The sequence below is a fragment of the Macrotis lagotis genome, chromosome 3, assembly GCF_037893015.1.
Source record: "Macrotis lagotis isolate mMagLag1 chromosome 3, bilby.v1.9.chrom.fasta, whole genome shotgun sequence".
Lineage (NCBI taxonomy): Eukaryota > Metazoa > Chordata > Mammalia > Peramelemorphia > Peramelidae > Macrotis > Macrotis lagotis.
The window spans coordinates 295,916,515-295,935,044 of NC_133660.1; the positions used below are offsets into that span (position 1 = coordinate 295,916,515).

Here is an 18,530-nt window from a genome sequence, read left to right on the forward strand (position 1 = left end):
ATTTGAACTTAGGAAGATAGGTCTTCCTGACCATAGGCAAGACACTATCCAGCTGCCCCTCATTGCATTTCTCATACAGATTTCATATACATCTCATAAACATCAGTTGACTTTGTCCTTACATTTCCTAGAATGACTTAACTTTTTGCATTAGGGGCTAGAACAGTTTAAGAAGCCACAGAAGAGGAAATGACTCCTTCTAGGACAGGAGTAGCATATCGATTTTCTTATCCATTATTAGAAAGGTCATCTTTATGAGAATATTATAATGATTCATTTAATAACTACCCTTCCAAGAGAAGTACAACAAACTTAGGTCATTTAAAAATCTTCCCTAATAAATTGAAGTCTAACCTTGTAAAAAAGTTTAAGAGATATCATTTTGGGTAATTTAATCATTTTGATAATAAGGTCAGAGTGGTATTTATAGATGAATTCAGTGACACTCTTGAATGGCAAAGAAAATAATGGAGATACACTCATGGTTTATTTTTTTTTCTTATTCTTTGTTACTGAAGGAGACTAAAAAAAGACATCATTATGTTAGAGACAAGAGACAGTGTGACACAATGAGGCACATCAAACTAATAAGAGCTTAATCCACCACAGGTTGGACACAAATAGTCCATGTGAACACCTGGGATGGGTTCACTAAGCTTGGGCATCTCATGTTGCCTTTGAGCTGCTTCCAGGCTGCTTTCCTCATACGACAAAGCACCCTCTTTGATGAGGGCAACCCATGCCGGGAAGTCCTGTGCCAGAGTCTAATATGAGGCTCAATCAATTCCAAAGCCTTAAGAGAGATCTTTGGAGTGTCCTTGTAATGCTTTTTCTGATTTCACTGTGAGTCCTTGTTTTTTTGAGTTCTCCATAAAATAATCTTTTTTGCATGCATAAGCTTGACATTTGAACAATGCTGCCAGTTTATTATATTACACTCTCTGTAGTAACATAAATGCCTGATATTTGGCATCTTATTCTGCTACGTGATCTTCAGAGCATGGCTTATATGTTCAAGGAAGAGGTGTAATCCTGAGAGTGACAATCAATTCTAAGTGACTGATAATTGAAGAAAAAATGAATATTACAATTACAATCTAATCAACTTTGGTTATATCAGTTCTAAATTGCCCAGTCTTGGGCAATCTATCCAAAGAATTTATCCCCACCCAGACCTAAGTATAGTACAAATGTTACCTGACCTGGGTGGGGTCTGAACAAGAGTGTTAAGTTAATTCAATGGCATTATCCGTGATGCCCTTCAGAGACTGGGTTAATTGACTTGCCCAGGTCACATAGCTAGTAAAAATCTTAAGTCAGATTTTTAAGTCAGATCCTCTTGACTGTAGGCTGATTGCTTTCTATTACTTAGCTGCCCACCTTTCATTTATCTATTTAAATATTTTGTGACTTATTAGAATGTAAGATTTTTGTGGTGGGAATAAATTATGGTTTCCCTTATTTCATATTCTCAGGGCTCAGTAAGCAACCTATAATATATATATATATATATATATATATATATATATATATATATATATATATATAATAGAAATAAAATATTTGAATTGAATAATAACTGTTACTAATAAAATTTATTCCAATGCAACAAAGTGATTTGAGTTTAGTTAAGGTTGGTTATTTCATGCTCCCTCAATGAACAGAGTATCATAAATATTATGAAATAACCTTTGAGTTTCATTGTGACCAAAAAATTCTCCCTCTATGGCTACCTTAATGATGAAATTTTTAAGCAAAGCTCACAAACCTATCCATAGTTCATCACTGCATTCATATTAGCTTGTTAGAACAGACTAGGACCTTTACTTTTCTATTCTGGCCTTTAAGAACAGAGATTATGTCAATATTGTAGGGAAGAATGCATTCTTAAAGGATTAAAGTCAATATATTTAAATTTTAAAATAGTTTTAATATAATAACTTTTGATATATTTCAACAATTGGTAGTTCTTTGCAATATTGCATTTAACTATTTTGGAATTTGTTTTTATATGATTATATATAATATATTATATATAAATATACAAAGTATATACATATGTGGATTTATATTTATTCATACAAGTCCACATATATACCATTTCCCTCACAAGAATAGAAGTTTCTTGAAAGTCAGGATTGTTACATTCTCCATCTGTAATAACAGAGTTTAATACAGAGCTTATTAATATAAAGGAAGTATTTAATAAATGATTTTGTATTTAATAAATGGTTTCAAACTACATCCTATGAACACCAACTCACAAACCACCAGGGACGTCTTGGGGATTCATTTGTTTGTCCATCTGTTATTCATTCTGAAAACAAAACCAGTTGCAATTCTAAGTATGGGGCTCTGGTAATGGCCCAAAGAGAATTCTCTAAATATATCATCCAGAGACAAGTTAGGAAATTCTTCAGAGAACATATCCCCAGGGGAAGGTTTAAGTATAAAAGTTTGTTTCCTCACTTCCCTATCCCTGTGGTCCCAGAGTAAGCACTCACTACCTTTCATTATTCTTCTTAAGGAAATTAAGGGCTAATTAGTTCTATTGAAAATTTTAACATATGAAGAAAAGTTAGAAAAGAGTGAGTTATTATTTAGTTTTCTAATATTCACCAAATCTCTATGAATTTACACTATCAAAATTGGTAGGAGTCCTTGAAATACATAAATATGAAACATAATTATGATAGATTTATATTTTTAAAGCACCTAAGAGCTCATGGAATTTATACATAATTTATTTACTTTTCATAAACACCCTAATAAGGGGAACTCGTAGATGTTAGAACCTCAATTGGTGGATGAAGTAAATGAGACAAAAACAAGACATAAAAAGACATGGTCGGTGATTGATAAGTATAAAAGTCAGTATGACTCAAGTCTTTCCTGACCAAGTACACGTCTGTTTCTGCTAATTTGTGCTACCCTTTTCCAATTGTTAGGGACTTTGAAAATGATGGAACCAGAAGGGAAGGGAAGAGATAAGAGCAAGGGAGATGAAAGATAATAGAGTGAAAGAGAAAAAAAAAAACAAAAGAAATTAGAGATAGAAGGGAGACAAAGAAATGGAGAAAATGAATCTGAATGGGAAAAAGTTGATAAAACTAAGTTAATACTGGGTGTTGTTAATGGAAATTTTTCAAGGACCATACAATTCAACTTGGAGGAAGTTTTGATAGAATTTTTATCCATGATTTAGCAAAGCAGTAGCTATAATCAATAGTCTCAGGAAGAATCAGTCCTCATTCTGAAGTTATTTTTTTTAGGTTTTTGCAAGGCAAATGGGGTTAAGTGGCTTGCGCAAGGCCACACAGCTGGGTCATTATTAAGTGTCTGAAACTGGATTTGAACCCAGGTACTCTTGACTCCAGGGCCAGTGCTCTATCCACTGTGCCACCCAGCCACCCCCTGAAGTTATCTTTAAGTTAAACTTAATAGCTAGGATGGTCTGGGTTTCTGGGTTATTGCTAGCCAGACAGGCATTGAGGAATTTGTCTTAGAAGATAAGGAATCAATCAAGCTAGGCCAAGTAGTACGATACTGGTAAGACAGTAATCCCTAGTTATCTTTCTTTCTCCATGGTTTATATGTTCTTGATAAATTGGACCTATCTCTAAAGTCTTCTGAAAATGCTAAAGGTTTGAGCTCTATAGTTGGGTTTTAGGAAAACAAAAGGAGACAAAAGTAACAAAAATAAAATAGTTGCAGTCTTTAGTAGTGTCTTGCTGTCGTAAATTCTTAGGAAGATCCTTCAATTTAGCTGTAGCTAGACACAAATGAAAGGATAGGAAGAATCGGATGAAGAAGGCTAAAATACATTTTTATACTTTCCCTGGCCCTGAAAGATAAAACAAAATGAAAGAAAACAAAATCTTTGAAGGACAAGTGTCATTTAAGAATTGTATCCTCATCTGACAAGATGGAAAAACAAGAAATTGGTTAGGAAACTTTCATTCAAAAGATAGCTATGGGCAGCTAGGTGGCACAGTGGATAGAGCACCGGGCTGGAATCAGGAGTACCTGAGTTCAAATCCAACCTCAGACACTAAATAATTACCCAGCTGTGTGGCCTTGGGCAAGCCACTTAACCCCATTGCCTTGCAAAAACATATATAGATATAGATATAGATATAGATATAGATATAGATATAGATATAGATATAGATATAGATATAGATATAGATATAGATATAGATATAGATATAGATATAGATATAGATATAGATATAGATATAGATATAGATATGTATGTATTTGGAAGATTCAGTCTTGCCTTGCAGTATAATGAGACTGCAATGAGAAATTTTCTGGATAAAGAAGGAATGAGTATAAGATCTGAAGTAATTGAATTATATGACCTTAGGTAAGTCAAACATTTCTGTGTCAAAGCAAATCTCTTAGACAATCAGTTTCAGAGAAGTGCAAATTGACATTGGTAGAAAGAGTTTTCTTACAAAGAAATTCCCTAACCCAAGAGAAATCATAATATCATAATTCTAGTCTCTATCCTAGATTAGGAAGCCACTGGGAAACAATCCTAAGATTCATTCCAAATGATCTTCTCTTTGGTTGGATCCCAATACTATTTCAAAACCCATTGGAAAGTTTGTCAGTATTCTAAAGTTTCTATCTCTCTTCTTAAAGGGAAATACCTTGAGTTTTTCAGTCTTCTGTTCCCAGATAGTAGTTTATTCTACTTCATAAAAACGAAAAATAATCATAAAAGGATGATTTGAGGGTGGCATTCATGTTGCTTAATCTACCTTGTATTTTACACAACCTGCTCCAAGTATACAAATTCTCAGTCATAGTTCTGAAAGTACCAGGATCTTAAGGCAGATCTTATCCTCAACAATAGGGTCAAATATTAGTCTCCAGTGGCTCTATGAATACATAAAGCTGGTCTCTAATACCTTTAGGGCTGATAACTACCTCCAGCTTCTCCATCACAAATAAAACAGCATCAATATGACAGACATTCAATATGACAGTTGAGTGACTGAATTCATCCTTCTGGGCCTATCTGTGTGATCAGAATTGCAACCCGTCCTCTTCATGGTGTTTCTGGTTTTCTATCTCATTACCCTGAAAGGATATCTTGGATTGATTACATTGATCAGAGTTACTACTCTCCTACAAACACCCATGTACAAGCTTAGTCACCTTGACTTTGTGAATGCGTTGTTATACCACTAATGTTACATACCTCACACTGATTCACTTCTCTGAAAAAAAAGCCATTTCCTTTACTGCTTGCTCAACCCAATGTCACTTCTTCATTGCCCTGATCATTACTGAGCCCTTCATGTTGGCTCTGATGACCTATGATTGCTGCATGGTCATCTGCAGTTTATTGATTTGTAGCAGTCAGATGTCCACAATCACTTGCTTCTGATTGATCACCATTCCTTAAGTGTATAGCTTCCTTTAGGGAGCATTGTAGGTCACTTTGAAATCTTGCCTATATTTCTATGGTCCTATCTTCATCAATCATTTCTACTGTACTCATCCCTCTTTGTTGGTATTGTACTATTGGAAAACCTCTATCAAGCCTCGTTCATCTCTGCAGGCATGAACCTCTCTTGCCCCCTCTTGATAATTCTCATCTCATATATTTTTATCTTTGCTTCCACCCTGTGTATCCACTCCACTGAGGAGCAATTCAAAGCCTTCTCCATTGTGGCTCCCACCTGCTAGCAGTCATCCTATTTTTGGTACCCTCTTCTGCACGTATGTGAGACTTGTCACCAAATAGTCAACAGAATAGGGCAAAATCATGGCGGTGTTTTGTGCCTTCTTCTATCTCCTGTTAAATGAACTCCTTTATTGACAGTTTGAGGAACAAGGATATTAAAGATGCCTTTAGGAGAAGCTTTGGGGAAATATTTTTTTAAAAAGAGGGGCAGTTAGATAGCACAGTGTTAGGAGCACCAGTCCTGGAGTCAGGGGGACCTGATTTCAAATCTGGCCTCAAACACTTAAGCCTTATTAGCTGTGTGCTTTTGAAAATGCACAGGCTCTTTTCTAGGACTCTCTTGCATACTGAACAGGATCTTAGTAAAAAATAAATGCAACCAAATTGTTACATATAGTGGAAAGAACAGTGGATGTAGAACCAGAGATTCTGGGTTCCAACATCATCTTGTTTGACCTTGATTCTATCATCTATTCAGTGTGGTCATCTTTAAAATAAAACAAAATTGAATTAAATGACTTCAGAGGGTACTTTGAATATATGATCTTGCAAATATTGATCCTGATTGTGATGGTTTTCCTTTTGATTGAATAAAATGTGTCATTCTATTTGGAGGGAAATATCTTCTTAAGTTGGGATTCTATTTCTCTGCCAATCGTTTTAGTAATTAATAAAAAGAAAGTTGCTTAAGCATCTTTAGTTTTGTATTCAATACCTTGATATAAATATAACTCCTTACATTTAGAGTTGGCCAATGTTTATTTCCCTTGATCTTTGACAATGTTAATTCTGCAAATATCATTTGAAATATAGAAGCTTACAATAACCCTTTCATTATCTAATTCAGGAACCCTTCTCTGAAAGCAGGTTTTCCAGCATATGCTGGCAAGAAGCACCTCTTTGACCCAAGTTCCCAATAACTCCTCTCTTTGTGAAGCAGTGTGGATACTGGAAAGAGTCTGAAATTTGAAATCAGAAGAGACATGGGTTAAAATTTCAGGTTTCTATTAGTTATGTTAAGTTGGGATAGTTTTTTTATCTCTATGAGCCTAAATTTTCTTACTTGTCATATATGTATTCTAAATAATTAGTTACCAACCACCTCATAAGTGTTTGTAGACCTTGAGGGATGTGAATTATCACCCCTACCCAAGTATCAAGTATCTGTCTTTGTAGACCCCATAGGATATTTCCAGTAATCCCTGTGCTACTAAGAAAGTTAGATTTTACATTCAAAGTGTTTCAGTTTTATATATATATATATATATATATATATATATATATGTATGTATATATACATATATATATGCAAATATGTGACTGAATCACCATGAGTAGAGTTTCAGTTATTCTTCCAATTCTAACAAGACATTTGATATCATTCTTTCTCCATGTTTTAACTTCCATTGTCCCCTATATTTGAGATGAACTCTTCTTTCCACCTCTTATTTCAACTCTCTTGCCATTTTCTTCATAAACAATATCACACAATTTCAGTGCCAAGTGTAGAGGCAGAGTGTGATCAATGCAACTAGTCACCCCATTCACTGACCTTTGCAACTTCTGCTAAGCTGTATTGATTGACGAGTGCAGAAAGACAATTATACATAGTCACCCATCACTGGTCAACTCCAATCAGTGTTGCCATTCCTCTTAAGCCAACTTCTAGACATTTAACCTGCTGGTATCTCCTCTGCCCATTTCCATCTATAAGAATTATAGTAAAAACAGACCCCTTAACCTTAGTTTAGAAGAACAAGTGACTATAGGCAATCTCTGTTCTGTATGAATAAAACAAGATGAAACAAATGGAAAATAAAACAGTATTTCATCCTTTAGACCCACATCACCACTATCCAATGTGTAAATCTATGGAGACCAATGACAAGCATTCCGACTTTATTTACTTCTACTTCGATGAATAGAAAAGTCCCTCCATCTATGCTCACTTATTCTTACTTTACATAATCACTGGTGTCCAAGGAATACATATTTCCTAACCTTCTGCTCCTCTAGCCCCACGTTCAATGTCTGTTATTTCCTACTCCATCTCTCTGTATCCCTTCCATGGTATCCTTCGAAATTCCTGTTTTATAAAGAATCAGTTGCCTTCATTCTGGTCCTTTTCTTTTCATGCCTTTCCACCTATACTCCCAAAGAAAAGGTCTCTCCTCTTAAGACAATTCTTTCCTGGTCATCATTCTAGTCCTAAGTCTACGTTCTCCCATAATCTACTCCCACAGCCTGTTCCTTAGATCACTGCCTCCCATCTCTCCCAGAGTCATTGATTGCCAATATCATCCAACAGTCCCTTTTCTTTTGAACTTTATTGTCCCAAAATTTTTTTAACCATATTAAAGGTCACATTAGTATTTTCCCCACCCCTACCCCCCATCACTCTTCTTTCATGGTATTTAGACAATCTCACATCCCAAATTCTTCTTAAATTTCCCTTATTCCAGATCTTTCCAAAGCACTTTACAATCTAAACATATTTGACTGCACCCAAGAAATTTAATTTTTACACTGGTTATTTTCCAGATTGAGGGTGCTCTGTCTCCCAAACTCTGACATCAGAATTTGACTTCCTTTAAAACTCAAATCAAATGGCCCTTCCTCCTAGAGGCTATCCTGTTTCCCCAGCTATAAGCACACCATCTTCTATAGGGATATTCAATCTCTCATTTATGTTTATATATATATATATATATATATATATATATATATATATATATATATATATATGTAATACATGCATATATACACATATATTTGTGCATTTACAATGATAAAATTATATATTATATTCATATATTTCCTCACACAAATATGAACTATATAGTAGATGATTATTATTATGGAGTATATAATGATCTAAATTATAAAATGTTCATATATATATATGTATGTATGTTTATAGTCTCTCCACACTAAATGTGAGTTCCTTTAGGTAAGAGAATCTTTTTCCATTGTTTGTTTGCTCCCGCCATACTTAGCCAAGAGTCTGGAAAAATTAAAGTGCTTAATGAATGCTTGTTGGATATTATTTGATTAAATGATTTGGTTTTTTAAATTTTTTATTTATTTTCAAACATATGCACATGTATATTTCAAAGTTACAAAATTTCCCTCCACCCTCCTTTCTCATCTCCCCTTCCCCTCTACAAAGAACAGGCAGATTAGCATTTTATGTTCATATTTTGTTAAATATGTTTACAAATTAGTAATTTTTGGCATGAGGAATTAGGATTAAGGGAAAGAGATAAATAAGAGATAATTTTTATAAAGTGTTCATCAGATTCCGAAGGGTTGATTCTGTGTGTGTGTGTGTGTGTGTGTGTGTGTGTGTGTGTGTGTGTTTTGTTTTGTTTTGTTTTGTTTTTCTTCCTCAGGATGGGGATAATATAGTTCATAGCCAGACAAATACAGTTGTCTTAGCTCTCTGGACTGCCTAGGGAAGCTGCTTCCATTACGGGTGTTCATCTCATAATGTTGTTGTTGATGTGTACATTGTTTTCTTGGTTCTACTCCCTTTGTTCAGCATCAGATCCCAAAAGTCATTTCATTCTTCTCTAGAGTTCAACCATTTTTGGTTTCCTGTAGAACAATAATATTCCATTATGCATATATCATAACTTGTTTAGCCATTCCACAATTGATGAACATTGCCTTAATTTCCAATTCTTCACCATTTCAAAAAGAGCTGCTATGAATATTTTGGAAGATATAGGACTTTTCCCATTTTTTACAATTTCTTCTGGACCTAGACCTAGAAGTGGAATTGTTGGGTCAAAGGGAATGAACAGTTTTATTGCTCTTTGGGTATAGTTCCCTATTGTTCTCCAGATGGTTGGATCCATTCACAACTCCACCAGCAATGCATCAATGTCCCAATCCTCCCAAAACCTCTCCAACATTGATTATCTTCCTTTTTCTCATCTTGGCTACTCTGCTAGCTATGAGATGATACTTCATTGTTGTTTTAGTTTGCATCTCTCTAATCAATATTGATTTGGAGCATTTTTATATGTATATTTATAGTTTTAATTTCATTTGAAAACTGTTCATATCCTTTGACCATTTATCAATTGGGGAATGACTTGTGTTCTTATAAATTCATTGCAATTCTCTACATATTTTAGAAATGGACTTTTATCAGAACTCCTACTAGTGAAGATTATGTCCCAGTTTTCTACTTTCCTTCTAAATTTGGCAACTTTGATTCTACTGGTGCAAAATATATATCCCCTTTCCATAGAGCTGATAGAGTATTTCTTGGTCTATTAATTTATCTATGGTATCACTCTTTATGTCTAAATTCTGTTACCTATTTTGACCTTATTTTGGTATACAGTGTGAGATGTGGATCTATGCCTAGTTAACTGATTTCTTAAGAAATTCAGAACCTAACTCATATTTCTCCTCTCCTTCACAAGGCTTATTAGTTGGCCCAGGTACTCCAAAATTCCTATTGATGCTCATTAAAATGCATTAATCTACATTTTTTAGGATTCTCCAATTCAGCTCTGGCCAGGCTTGATTATACTATATATCATAACATAGTTGCCTAACATCACATCTCTCTAATGCCTAATCCATCAGAAACTAATTTTGTTCAGTCTTTCTCAAACTTCAGTTCCTTTACCTTTCACTTTTGTCTGATCTGACTTCCCTTTCCAACATCATTATGATATTTAAATAATACAACAAACTAATATATTTTCATATAACAAAAATAAAAACCATTCATATAGTTCCAGTAATGGGCTGGACACCATGCTAAATGTCTTACAAATAATATCTCATTGTATTCTCACAACAACCCAGGAAGATAGTTATCATCATTCCCAATGTTGCATCATCCACAGGAAGTTTTACTCATTTATGGGTCACTGGTTAATAGGTGAGAGAGAGATCAAGATTTGTTCCTCTTGTGAGTATTGTTTAAGCAGTCTCTATACCATGTCTTCTTGATCAGTGGAACTGAAGGCTAATTGAACCCCAGGGAATCAATCCCAAAGTGAAAATGCCATAAATACGATACAGCTGCCATCTTCCTGAAGAGATTCTTCTCCTTTCACAGGTAGGGTTACAAATTCTGTGGACTCTGAAATTCAGAGTAAATCATCTGCTTTTCTTTCAGATTTAATTTGTTTTTCTTTATTTTAGGACTTGTAGAATAGAAAGTGATGAGGAAATTCTTGGTGATATTGATTGTAATGATTGGAAAAATAATCTGTGTGTAATGGAAAGTATCCTCCAAGAAGGCTTGGAATCCAATCTCCATCCTATATTAATGGTATGTCCTTGAGAAAGGTATTTAATGTGTGAAATTTCAAATGCAGTAGTGATTCTAATATTCCCACTGCTAACCTCAATAGTTATGATGAAATCACAATAATAAGCTTAAAGTGCTGTACATATGTGAATTGCTATCCTGTAGAAAAGGGGGGGGGGGGGGAAGAGATTTTATTGCAACCTAGAATAAAGGGGAAGAAGCTTACCTTCTTCTTAGAAAAGAATTTCCTCTCTTTCTGTCACTAATTACCTATAGAATCCTGGGAAAGTCATTTTGCATTTTTATATATATTTATATGCAGAATTAGGTGGTTGAACTGAAGGCTATCTAAGATCAAGAAAATTTAATTAAATAAACATATACAGAATCAATGACATTCATCAGGATTAGGCAGAAATTGAACATTTCCAACCCTCAAGTAAAATTATATATATATATATATATATATATATATACACATGTGTGTATGTTTGTGTGTGCATGTTTGTATATATATAAATGTACACAAACATATCCTACTAGATAATATCTGCACATATGTGTAAATACATGTGTGTATGTACACATACATATACATATAGAAACACAAAAATATTTACAAAGCCTAGAGAAAGGGAAAGCAAAGGAATTTTGAAGAGAATGGGAGTGATTGGAAGAGGGGAGATTAGGAAGGGGCAACAGATTTGTAATTTGAAAGGGCAAGTGAGGAAGGAGAGAATCCTATGTATGGAGATAATACAAAGCAAAGTCAAGGAAATAATAGATGGAATGATGATTAAAAATGAAAGGTAAATAGAGAGAAAATATTATCTTTAAATTTAGCGACTTGGGAATTGAGAAGGCTTCCTTTAGAAATATTTGAAGAAAACCAGGGAAACCAGAAGGTAGAGATGAGGATGTTGAGCATTCCAGACAAGACTGACAGGCAGTAAAAATAAGTGGAGTCAAGATGGCGTGTCTTGCTGGAAGAAGAAGAAGAAGAAGAAGAAGAAGAAGAAGAAGAAGAAGAAGAAGAAGAAGAAGAAGAAGAAGAAGAAGAAGAAGAAGAAGAAGAAGAAGAAGAAGAAGAAGAAGAAGAAGAAGAAGAAGAAGAAGAAGAAGAAGAAGAAGAAGAAGGAGTGGCTTAATTGCATTGCAAAGTATTTGTGGTGCAAGAAGGTGTAAGAAGACTGGAAAGGCAAGAGGGAGATGAGTTATAAAGTCCTTTGAAAGCCAAATAGAGGATTTTATATTTGATCTTGCAACTAAAGGGAAGCACTGAAATTATTGAATGGATTAGGGGCAGTGTCTAAGTCAGACACGAACTTTAAGAACATTCATTTGAAGGGTGGCTAGGTGGCGTAGTGGATAAAGCACAGGCCTTGGAGTCAGGGGTACCTGGGTTCAAATCCGGTCTCAGACACTTAGTAATTGCCTAGCTGTTTGGCCTTGGGCAAACCACTTAACCCTGTTTGCCTTGCAAAAACCAAAACAAAAACCAAAAAAAACAAAACAAAACAAAACAACATTCATTTGAGAGCTGAATAGAGGGGAGAGAATTGAGGCAAGGATATCAGCCAGAAGAATAGTGAACTAGTTCATACATGAGGTAATGAATGCCTTTAGTAAGAGGAGACAGTGTAGAAGAGAAAATATGAGAGATGTTACATAGTTCAAATTGAGAGGATGTGGCACCAAGTGACACCTAGGATGTAACTCTAGGTGACTGGGAGTTTCATGGTACCTTCAACAATAAAAGGAAAGTTTGCAACAGGAGAGAATTTTGGAGAAAAGATAAATTAAGCTTTGGACATGTTCAGTTTAGTATGTCCGATCTGAGATGTGTAATATTCAGTTGGAAATGCAATCCAAAAGATCAGAAGAGAGCTTAGGTCTTGAAAAACAGATTTAGTCAAGAAAGATGAGGAGATAAAAAAGAGGAAATGAGATTTATCAGTTAAACTATCATTGGCAACTTTGAAGACAACAAGTTTGGTTGAAAAATGAGGTGGGAAACCAGAATGCAGGGAGTTGAGTGAAAAGAAATGAAGTAGAAACATTAATATATCAAATGTCCTAGATATGTCAAATAATTTTGCTAAAAAAAGAGAATAGAGATATGATGATAATTCTAATAGACCTATAGCATGTTTTACCTATGTTTATTTTCAAAAATTTTGAAAAAAATTAATTTCCTCAAGAAATACTCTCTAAAGGTTTTGGGATTGTTTTGGGGGGGTTTGGGGAGGAGTTTCATTCCTCAGATAGCAGATACCCAAGTGGATAATTTCAGCCATAGATGATGATGATAAAAAGATTATAAACCAAATTTTTAAAAAACTTTAAAAAATATTACTATTTTATTTTTCCAAATATTTTTTCAACATTTCAAAAGTTTTTCAATATTTCTCCATATGCATATGTATATTTCTAAGTTACAAAATTTCCTTTCACCTCCTTTCCCTCCCCCCTCCCCTCAGAGGTGACAGGTTAATATTGTACATACATATTTATGTTAAACATGTTTACAGATAAGTCATTTTGGTTATGAGGAATTAGAATTAAGGGAAAGAAGTGAATGCAGTGTTCATCAGATTCTGAAGGATTTCTTTTTTGTTTGTTTTTCTTCCTCTGGATTGGGATAGCATTGTCCATATCCAGCCTAATAAGGTTGTCCCAGCTCTCTGAACTTCTGAGAGGAGCTGCATCCATCATGGTTCATCACCTCATAATGTTGTTGTTAATGTGTTTAAACCAAATTTCTAAACTAATAGAGGTGAATGATGGAGAAGGTAATATAATAATATAAAAACCTTTCTAGTAAATTATATTTTACAGCAGATTTCAATTATTTATGTTTTGCTTAGATTATTTTTAGACTTCCTGTACAGCTCAAAATATTATGGAATGAGTTGAAGTTATTGAGTAAAACCAAAGGGGACAAAGTACAGATAAATAATGTTCTTTATATTCCTATGTGGATGTCTCATAAGCATCTTTTTTTTGCAGATGGTGCAAAATTTGGAAGAATGGCAAATATATTAGATTAAAAAGAGGTCCAAAGAGATTAGATTGATCATTGAATGTAATCTTATTAATTGCATTTGAGTAAATGTGAATTCTTAAATTTGGACTTAAAATATAAAATTAACCAATATAAGATGAAGGGGGCATAATTACCTGAAGACACTCATCTTGCTACTCTTTTCTTTTCAAAGATAAAAATCCCCTGTTCTTTTCAAATGATTTTTTCTGATGGAAAGATCTTAATGTTATTTATAATCTCAATTCTCTTTTCTACATGCTCTCCAGTTCAGTAAGTGTCTTACGAAAATGTGACACCAAGAACCAAAGATAATCCTTGGATATTACCAGCAAATAGTAGAGTAAGAATAATGACCCTTTAGTCCTTGTCACTTTATATCTATTCATGCAGTTTAAAGATACTAAAAACTTTTTCAACTTTTGTGACCTCATAATTATTCAAATAATTTAAGTGTTGAATTTTAGAATGAATCAGATTCTTTGAAATATCCAGGGAATGTTTGCTAATACAGTTCTCTATGGGCCAAGGATAGGAAAGTAAAAAAGGAAGAGGGTGTGACATAGTTGTGAAATTGAAGTATAATATGTAATGGGAAAAGGTCACATTTTTCTTTCCTTTTTTAATTCCTTAGGTATCAATTGAACAAAATGTCCAAGATCAACCAAACCATGGTGACCGAGTTCATTCTCTTGGGATTGACTGATCGTCCAGAGTTGCAGCCTGTCCTCTTTGTAATATTTTTAGTGATCTACCTCATCACTGTAGTGGGGAATGTAGGAATGATTGTACTAATCAGGAGTGAACCCAAACTTCATACTCCCATGTACTTTTTCCTCAGCCATTTGTCCTTTGTGGATCTTTGTTATTCCACCAATGTCACACCCCAGATGTTGGTCAATTTTTTATCTGAAAGAAAAACAATTTCCTTTGTTGGCTGCTTCATACAGTTTCATTTTTTCATCACCTTGGTGATCACAGATTATTACATGCTCACGGTGATGGCCTATGACCGATATGTGGCTATCTGTAATCCTCTGCTCTATAGCAGCAAAATGTCCAAGAATGTCTGCATCTCTCTGGTCACAGCACCCTATGTCTATGGCTTTGTCAATGGTCTGGTTCAAACTATCCTGATGTTCCAGCTATCCTTCTGTGGCTCTAATGAGATCAATCACTTCTACTGTGCTGACCCACCTCTCTTGGCTCTCTCTTGCTCAGATACCTACATCAAAGAAACTGCTATGTTCATAGGTGCTGGTTCCAACCTCACTTGTTCTCTTGCAATCATTCTCATCTCTTATATGTTCATCTTTGTGGCCATCCTGCGTATTCGCTCCACTGAGGGCCAGCGCAAAGCTTTCTCTACCTGTGGCTCCCATCTGACAGCTGTCACTATTTATTATGGAACTCTCTTTTGCATGTATTTAAGACCTCCCTCAGAGACATCTGTAGAACAAGGGAAAATTGTAGCTGTTTTCTATATTTTTGTAAGTCCTATGTTAAATCCCTTGATCTATAGTCTCAGGAACAAAGATGTAAAGGATGCAATGAGGAGAATTGTCAAAAGTAAATTGCAGGCAAAATAAGACTGATTTAATCAAATCTGTGTTTCTCTGCTCTGACAAATAGCTTGGTGTTAAAAAAAATGATTTTTTTTTAATTTACAAAAAAAGTATTGAATAATTTTCTTTTTGTTTATTTTGTTTTCAATTTTTGTTTTGGTGCATTGTTTAAGAAGATCAACAGCTTTACAGACTTCACCATCTGTGCTTGGCTGACCAAAATTTCTCTATTTCTCTCTCTCTCTCTCTCTCTCTCTCTCTCTCTGAAACTCATAGAATTGACCAAAGTTTTCATTTCACCAGTGGATTTAATATTTTCAAGTTAGTTTATAGATATTATCATTATTCAGCCTCACTATAAACCTATGAGGATTTTGTTAAAATATGTTTTTGTTAACAATAAAGTCACATGGTTTTTAAGAATTTGACCTGGAATATCTACAATACTTTATGCTGTATATACCTTTTTAAAATATCTATAATTTTATGTCATAAAGAGCTGTCATTGAGAAAACTGTTATTACCAATATAGATCTTCAATCATTTTTTCCAATTAGAGTATTAGAGAATTCCTTGGCATCATTGAAAGTTTTAGGGCAGGACATGTGGCTACACTGTCAATATATATGAGAGAAAGGACTAGAACTCAACTTCTGTCAATTGCCTGGTACTCTATACACTGAACTGACTACCTCTTTTTCTCCCAGCCTTGTTCTCTATTCTCTATACCACATATTTTCATCAAAGAACCAAAAAAAGAACCTATTTCAGTCCTGATTTTGATATTTTGGATTACTGAACAAAGGCCCTGCTTGGTAAACTTTTATTTTCAAATAATGGTCTGTTGAAAAGATACACTCTCACAATGAAATGAGGTATGTTTTCCTCTCAAAAATAAATATCAATATGCCCGTGAGTTAGTGGAATTGCAGAGATACCATTTATTTGCTTGAAACTGTGGAATAATAACAAACATTTATTAAATGACTACTTTAAGGACAGAAAGATAGATATGGGAGGTGTGCAAAATTTAGATACAATAACCTTCACTTCCTTTAAGGAACTTACTCTCCTTTATGAGTAGTCATTATAGGGCCAGAGGCTAAGAGTTGAGAAGACATGAATTTCACCCTTGGAGTTTGATGGAATAGGGATCTATGCCTCTTCATATTCTAGTTTCTATCATAGATATGACACATAAAAATTTGTTCATTATTTATTAGAGTTACCAAAAGATATTGTCTTACATTCAGGAGGCTTAGGTATGAAGGTTGTGGTACAAGGAGACTGTGATCTCCTTGAAAAGAGGGACAACACACACACACACAGACACACAGACACACAGACACACAGACACACAGACACACAGACACACACACACACACACACACACACATATATTTTTTTTCTATGTGTTGCTCAGTTTCCACTACATAATACTTGCTAAATTAACATGGACCATTGTCTTTGGTCTTTTGTTCTTGCATGAAGCTTTAACCATGGAGGAATAGGCATCAGTCCTCTATTCAGAGAGTGATGGTAAGATGAAACCAGCTGGATTTTTCATCAGAAATCTGAGATTCATTAAGCCATCTTCCTCCATTCACAAGCAAGAGCTTCTGGCTTTGCAGTTGGAGAATGCAGATGGAGAATATCTGGTTTGGAGAATTAGCGTAAGGAGTAAATTTTCAAGTGTGGTGTGCCAACGGTGCATTGATTTGAATTCTGCAAAGTGCCAAGAGTACTACTATTTGCCAGAAATAAGTGTCTTTGGTTGCTGAATGATGTTCACTACTTCATGGGAAAAAAATGAATGTTGCTGCAACTGCACCTTCAAGGTGGCCTCAGGGATAACAGAGCCCTGGAAATACCTGAACATATCAGGATCATATATGATCTTGCTTCATTTCATAAATCTTCTTGGCTTCAGTTGTCCTTAAATGATTGGTGAAGAGACATGATCAAATTTGAAGTGTGAACAGATGCGTGAAGGGATTCGCGTTAAGTTGGATGGTCAGGGCCAGAGTTTCAAGTGCCAATCCTATCAAACTAATTCACTATTAAAACAATGGCAGAGATTGGAACTGTACAAAGGGGGACTATACCAGAATGTGACTGTTACTTACTTCAGGAACAGTAATAATGCCACCAAATACATATTGCTCTATGACCATGAAAGCTCTCCAGGACAATTTTGAACATATAAGTCAAATAAGAATCCTAGTAGGAACCAAATTTTTCTGGTTCATAATGATCACAGAGATCACTCAAAAAGTGGGGGAAGTTTATTTGTGAGAAAAGAAATGTATTCTCTAGTTATACTGCTTTAACAAACCTTTACAACTCATCTGCACTAAAAGACAAAAACACAGAAGTCATATATTTGTCCACTTTACTAACTATAGTTAGTAAAATGAAAAATGAAAAAAAAATGACCTAGTGTCAGGAAGCAAAAATGAAGCAAAAATTGAAAAATCTCCATAGCTGCTGAATAATTGTGGGGAAAGTATAACTCAATTTACAAAAACCTTTCAAGGATCCTTTTAGACCAAAATACAGACTTTGAATGTATGATACTCAAAGAGAAGGAAGTCTGATTGGCATAAAAAGTCTTTACTCCAAGATGTAGGGGAACCGTAATCTGAACATTTCATTGACATTCTGATAAACATATTAGGAATAATGAGAGCAAAATAAAAAAATCTAAATGGTGCTAGCATGAGACTTTTCTCCTATATGAATACAAGTCTTCTAGGAATGATCCATGTGGCATACTTCCTACTTAGTTTGTTCATGGGCCATCTCTATATCTCCATGTGTGTTTTGGGATTTCTGAGGTTGGAGAGACTATAGATGTTCATACCAGTAGGCCCCTCTGTTGAGAGGTGGAGGTTTAATGGAGTTTACCAACTAGCTTTGTCCTCCACTGGGAAGAATATCCAA

At 34.7% G+C, this 18,530-nt stretch overlaps 1 protein-coding gene across 1 annotated transcript; it reads left to right on the forward strand.

Annotated features, from left to right (window-relative positions):
• The first annotated feature begins 11,215 nt into the window (after nucleotides 1–11,215).
• Nucleotides 11,216–15,611, forward strand: LOC141516809 (olfactory receptor 5M5-like). The gene is made up of 2 exons (XM_074227782.1): nucleotides 11,216–11,234; nucleotides 14,668–15,611. The coding sequence occupies exon 2, from the start codon at nucleotides 14,673–14,675 to the stop codon at nucleotides 15,609–15,611; it is 939 nt and encodes a 312-aa protein (XP_074083883.1). The 5' UTR covers nucleotides 11,216–11,234; nucleotides 14,668–14,672.
• The last annotated feature ends 2,919 nt before the right edge of the window (nucleotides 15,612–18,530 follow it).

Excerpts from the sequence above, each read along its gene's own strand:
- LOC141516809 (XM_074227782.1), top strand. The coding sequence starts at position 14,673 with ATGTCCAAGATCAACCAAACCATGGTGACCGAGTTCATTCTCTTGGGA.